The sequence below is a fragment of the Triplophysa rosa genome, linkage group LG3, assembly GCF_024868665.1.
Source record: "Triplophysa rosa linkage group LG3, Trosa_1v2, whole genome shotgun sequence".
Lineage (NCBI taxonomy): Eukaryota > Metazoa > Chordata > Actinopteri > Cypriniformes > Nemacheilidae > Triplophysa > Triplophysa rosa.
Genome location: NC_079892.1, coordinates 502631 through 509408, shown reverse-complemented (window position 1 = coordinate 509408; position 6778 = coordinate 502631). Strand labels below are relative to the sequence as shown.

Genomic DNA, 6778 nt, shown 5'->3' with positions numbered 1-6778 from the left:
TGGGCTGCTTTCAGGAAGCTAGTTAGCAAGATCCCTGTGACCAGCAGCAATGACAAGGTAAGCTAATGTTTACATGATGACTAGCTAGAATTCTATATAATCTAGTTCAGTGATGGGATGGGACTATTTTGTATTTAAATACCTTTGAAAAAAATTAATTGTATTTTGTATTTAAATGTGTTTAATCTTAGTATTTTTGTATTTTAAACTGAAATACTTTTTGCCAATCAACCTCCTTATTAGACTGCATGGATGGGCAGTGTTTCAAATACATCCATTTGAAATACAAAATACTATTATTTTGTAATAGTATTTTGTATTTAAAAGCATTTAATCTAGTATTTTTTATATTTATTTGTGTATAGCCTTGTTAATTCAAGAAATCAGCAGTCTAAAGAGGTTGATTGGCAAAAAGTATTTTGTATTTTGAAAATACAAAAATTCAAAGACTTATTTTAGAATGTTAAGTTCTACTTCTGTAGTTATTTTGGTGAAAGTAACTCAAAAGTAATACAGGAGTCATGTAACGTATTACAATTCTGAGACAGTAATATTGTAAGGTAAATGATTACTTTTAAATAACAGTAACAAGTAATCTGTAATGTATTACAGTTTGGAAGTAACTTGCACAACACTGATCATCGCTTATCTCAACTGGTATGTTACGTTAATAATATTTTTGTCAGTCTTATTAAATACCTGCGGACAAAGTACTGTTTATATATGCAATTACCAACGCTACATTCAAACTGCGATCGCTTGTGGAGATAGTACTGTAAATAATTAATTCCACAGGGCTGTATTTATTTAAATGTTTATTAGTGAAATAATGGTTATATAGTCGATGAAAGTATAATTTAGGGTGTTTTAAACAAGTTAGCTACATGCTAGAGGAGGCTATGCTAAAACTTCCTGAGCATCAACCCGGTGAGTGAACAGCAATATGAATGATGAGCATAGACAACAAAGGTAATTAAATTCAGCTCTTTTATTCCCAACATGAATGAATTCATAGCTGTTTCATTTAATTCATGTAAAGTTACGTCATGTACAGCCACCTCACGGTCGACTGCCGGCCACACGAACATAAACAAACTTAACTTCCGGGCCCGGTCCTCTCTCATCGGCAGTCCCGTCGCTCGTCCTCTTATGCTCCCTAGCTCCCCGTGAGGCATGCGGGACCGGTGCGCGTACAGCTGATACTCATTATCACTCACGCCACCGGCCCCGCCTTCCTGCCCCACGGCTCTCGTCCCGCCTTCCTCGCTACAAAGACATTCATTGAACGACATCAAAGGCTGGCTTTGTGGGAGCACAAATAAATAACAATAAAAACATGTGTTTTGAATACTAAAATTATTTTTATAGGAAATAACACCAGCCCTAACACAGATCCTTGAGGGACTACCCAAGAGAGCTCCGGTAAAATAGACTGTACACATGATTAGATTTCAGTTACAGAAACCTTTGTGGTCCACTTCATGGAGGTCAATAATAAGAGGCACACAATAAGGTTGTAACAATGGGAGGAGAAGCCAGGCAAGAAACCGATCCACGTGCAGTTTAAAGATTTAATGAAAACAAAACAAGGTAATCCAAAACAGGAGACCAGAGACGACATGCAACAACAACTGACAACAAACAAATGAAACAGAAGGGCTTAAAGACACTGGGAGAATGAGATAACAAGAAACACCTGGGGCAACGATTAACACAGAACCAATGATCAAAAATAACTACAAAGGACTTCAAAATCAAACAGGAAACATGAAGATAAAAAACACTGAACAGATCATGACACGTGTCTTTCTTCCAAAGTCTCAATATTATTTACAAAACTTTCACAACTGCTGTTGTTGTAGTAGTAGTTTGTTGTAACTTTAACAGAATACACTTTTGAAGTAACCCTCTCATACTGTTTACTTTATTTCAGTTGCTGTATGAAGAGTGGGCCAGTTACAGTGTGTTCTATAAGTACCAGCCCATTGGTTTGATTAGGTAAATGACTCATCACGCTTGTTCTTTTAATCTCCAATGTCATAGGATCGTGGTTGACATCCGTAGTTTTCTTACAGGAAGTATTTTGGAGAGAAGATTGGTCTATACTTTGCTTGGCTTGGCATCTACACGCAGATGCTGATCCCTGCTTCTTTAGTGGGCGTCTTTGTTTTCCTCTATGGATGTGTTACTGTTGATGACGACATTCCAAGGTCAGTGGATTCAATGGGCGACACATTGTGACCAGTGTTGGGTGTAACTAGTTACTAAGTAATTAGTTACTGTAATTTAATTACTTTTTCCTTGAAAAAGTAAAGTAAGGGTTTACTCTTATTTTTCAGTAATTTAATTACAGTTACTTCTGATGTAATTAAACTAAATACTTTGTGTAATATGTGTGTGCAATAGTGGAATTGACATCAATATTCAAAGTCTAACTTTAAAATCCTTGCTTTAATGTATAATTCTCACATTTGTAATACTTTGGTCAGTTAATAATACTACTTTATGTAGTTTAATATTATGTATTTGAATAAATTAAATAAGCCGTTTCATGTCTATCCTTAAATCAATTAATGTAGGATATAGAAAGTAATTAGTAATAAGTAACTAAATACTTTTTGGAGAGAGTAATTTGTACAGTAATCTAATTACACTATTGAATATGTAATTAGTAACTAGTAATTAATTACTTTTTCAGAGTAACTTACCCAACACTGATTGTGACATACTGTAACGGACCCCATGTAGCTTTTACACTAGAATAGAAAAGAAGATTTTAGTAACAAAACAATTCGCTTTATTTTGATATAGACTAAATTGGTGTCAAATGTGTTGTTAAGTATAAATAGTAGTAGAGTAGTAGAGTTAAAGAATAACAGATTATCCATTCAGATGTTGAGCATCCCAAAACGAATCATTTTAACGGAGTTATTTAGTCAATAAATACACTGCCATTTCCATGAATGATTGCTTTCCCCCCAAACATCTTTGAGAGAGTCTATTTTAAAAGACGATCACTAACTGATGTCTAAGTTAAACACAGTTGCATAACACTTCTTCAACCTTCATCGCATTTTTGGCTAAAAATAATGCAGGCCAGTAAAGTATGAGCTCTGGATGTGTGACAGAGGAAGTGAATACTCTGAGAAAGAACATCTAAAAGCAAAACATCTGTCTGAAAATCCCTCTGGAGTTTCTCACTGTCAGGATATTATGACACAGTCTGAAAATGACCTTTCCAAATGCTTTCCACACTTTTTACACTACGGCACTTGTACTTTGGAGCAGAAACAATAAAAGCTGATTTTCTTCTGCTTAAATCAAGATATGTGAAGAAAGGTTGACTTTTTTGAGAGTTTTTACGAAACAACAAAGAGTCAAGTAAAAGAAGGTGATATCAGACAATGTTGTTCTGGAACGTCAGTAATAAACGTGACATGACCTGTGTTGTTTTACATGAGGTTGTGGACCTATTAGTGCCTGATCTGTGTGCTTTTATTGTTTTCTAGTAAATGTTAATTACACAGCTGAACGACATGTGGTGGAAATGAAAATACATGAACGATGGAGCTCTCTCTCTCCCTCTTTCTAAAGAGCACATGGTTTCTGCCTTAATTGGTGTAAATGTAGTGTTGTAGTCATGTGAAATCTCTCTTTCTCTGTTGTCAGCATGGAAATCTGTGACCCGCGGAGGAACATCACCATGTGTCCGCTGTGTGACCGAGTGTGCAGTTACTGGAACCTGAGCACTGCGTGTGGGACGGCTCGGGCCAGTCATCTGTTTGATAACCCCGCCACTGTCTTCTTCTCTATCTTCATGGCTCTGTGGGGTGAGATCACAGCGTCTCTCTTCATTTCTCTTCTAGAAACGCCGTATCTCTCAGTGCTGCGTGCTGGCTCTGTGACTGTAGGCAGATTTAAACACGTTTCTGTCATCTTCCTCTGTTCAGTGTCATCTCCACAGGGATTTTGGACGGGAAGTCATTGTTTGAGGGCAGAAGTTCACACAGCAGATTTACAGACCCCAGACAGACCTTTAGACGTTTAAAGATATAAATACAATGTTTTATTGAGATTTATATCTACGTTTCTACAGCACACGCTTGAGTTTATTTTCCTTCATATTGCCATTGGGGTGTAAAGATACACACTGGATTCTCAACGCTCACACTGATTTAGAAGATTTTTAGAGGTAACCGGTACAGGTCACAATAGAAGAAGAAGTGCTAACGAGATTTATATAAGCAACAGTTAGCATGTTCCTGTCAAGTGTGGCAGAAACAAGGAAGTTTTTTGTTGTTTCTTAAAGGATTTAGCCGAAATCAAAAATCAATACTAAGAAATGACTATTCAAGTTGCATGATGACAGTTTATGACCATAGTCAAGAAAGTTTTTCATTTCGATTTAAGTGTTACAATATAGACAATGTTTTCTAGGTCTGTTGTTTGTCTCGAGTTTGAGCGTCTCGCAGGCTTACATCTACACAGCAAGAATAGACTAAAAACAACAATGCGGAACACAAGAACAACACAAAGCTGGATGTTTATGAATTCACCCAAAAATAAATATTTAGTCAATATTTAGGGTGTTTTCACACATGGTCCTTTTCAGGGTTACATAAAGAGGTCTGAGTCCTCTTACTGCTTAGGTGGACCAACAAAGGACCCAAGGGACAGAGACAGTGTGAACGGAAAAACAACCCGGTCCTTTTTCATTTAGTCCACCTCTTGGTTTGGTGGAGTTCGGTTCTTTTAAAGAGGGCTCGAGTGTGAAAGCCACCTTACTCTGTTCCTCACACCAAAACAGACTATGACATTGTTTGGGGGGGGGTTCTCTTAACAATGGTAGCAGATTGTGACCTCTTCAGTTCTTTTTTATAAAAAAAAGTGTTCTGAATAAAAAAATATTAAAAATAATTGATTATTTGATGAAAGTCTTGACCTATGCTTCTCTTCAATGCATTCTGTCAATGTGCAACATCACCTTCAAAACATGTTAAACATTTAGTATCAGGATTCAAAATCCACAAAACATCATATCAATGTGCAGTACGGATTTACTCAATATTGACTTAATATGGTGCACTCTACTTGCAGTAAATGTGCAATAATATCACTTAATTATCACTACTTATCCCATTTTAAATGAAAACGTGTGTACATATTGTAAATTCTCTATTTATTGTTATTATTATTATTCGTCTATTTATTGTCTGTCTAACACCAGTCAGCAGCATTACTCCCATTTCCTTGTATGCAATATATACGATGACAATTCTATTCTATCCCTGAAGAGTTCATGTTGAAATAATCTTATCTATCCAGTGATGAGTGCGTCCTCTTGAATATTTTCATTCATATTTTCGTTGCATTGTCATTTCTGTGCATTGAGTTATAAATATAAATTTGATCTATATTTTGCTTGCAAAAAGGCCCAGGTCAAGACTTATATTCATTTTTCTTCATCAAATCCCATCGTATGCCCTGAGAACAACTGGACTATTCTGAGATTATACTGGTAGCACTATACGCTGCCATTCTGAGGACATCACCCAGAACATTTTTCTAAGAAGATGTTCTTTTACAAAAAGAAAGAAATTGAACAAGTAAATAATGACTATATGGGTGAACTAGTCCTTTCAAGCTGTGAGTGTGTCACTTTCATTACAAACACGTCACAATCTCCTCCATTTAATCTGCTGTGTAAATGTATAATATTAAAACCTTTACACTAGGTTATATTCTCTCGCTTCACAAAAAGACCAATGAAAGTGCTTTCAACAGGTACACGTGAATCATCTCTTTAATGAAAATATGAATAATGCATCAGATTCTGCTACATTTAGCAGCTTGTCTTCTAATAGTTTCTCAGGTGTGGATCAGAACTGTAATGAGATTTCATTTCCTTTTCAACATGAAGATGAAGATATCTCATACAGCACTGTCCAAGTTCAGCCCAAAATAAAACTTCTGTCATCATTTATTCTTCCTCGTGGGGTTGTAAACCTATGGGCACAAAAGAAGATATTTTGAGAAATGTCTCAGTGGTTTTGTGTTCATACAGTGCATGGAAGTCAATGTTGTTTGGTTATGCAGGTTCTTCGAAACATCTTCTTTTGTGTTTTGTCATATAGGGACTCCATCTCATAGCTTCACCATTGGGCTTTGATCTCAGGAGACGATGAACTCTCTGTCTTCTTTTGTGTTGTGTTTCAGCCGCGTTCTTCATGGAGCACTGGAAGAGACGGCAGATGCGGCTCAACTATGAGTGGGATCTCACAGGCTTCGAGGAGGAGGAGGTCTGAACACATATAATGCATTAAAGCTGATGTTTGTATTGAAGGTCGTTTCACTGGTGTGTCATGTAATGTTGTCGTCCTCTTCTTCCCCCTGGTGTTTATAGGAAGCACTGAAGGTTTGGAACACACTCGAAACTCTTTTAATCCGCTCTCCTCTCTCACTCTGTTTCCAGCATTCACAGCCGTCTCTTTTACAACACCTTTCTTCCTCCACACTTCTCAACTCAACTCAACTTTATTTATATAGCGCTTTTACAATTTTCATTGTTACAAAGCAGCTGTACATGAGACATATTGACTATAAGTAAAATAATTAAAGTTGTACCTGCAAAAACAAGAAAAGGTTGAAAACACAGAAGACAGACATACCCACATACAAAACACTCCACACACACAATATGCACACGTACTAACACACATAGACATAGAGACACACACACACACACGGATGCGCACGCACACACACACAACACACACAC

The 6778-nt window shown here is 36.7% G+C and overlaps 1 protein-coding gene across 3 annotated transcripts in view; it reads left to right on the top strand.

The window, feature by feature from the left end:
• Positions 1 to 6778, top strand: part of LOC130552198 (anoctamin-1) — a 148876-nt gene that overhangs the window by 94203 nt on the left and 47895 nt on the right. For 2 of the 3 annotated variants that reach the window (XM_057330386.1, XM_057330388.1), the window contains 5 exons: positions 1934 to 1998; positions 2076 to 2210; positions 3670 to 3830; positions 6217 to 6299; positions 6404 to 6415. In XM_057330386.1, coding sequence (XP_057186369.1) covers positions 1934 to 1998; positions 2076 to 2210; positions 3670 to 3830; positions 6217 to 6299; positions 6404 to 6415 — 456 coding nt within the window. The remainder of the gene's footprint in view (positions 1 to 1933; positions 1999 to 2075; positions 2211 to 3669; positions 3831 to 6216; positions 6300 to 6403; positions 6416 to 6778) is intronic. The other variant, XM_057330387.1, reaches the window with a different exon arrangement.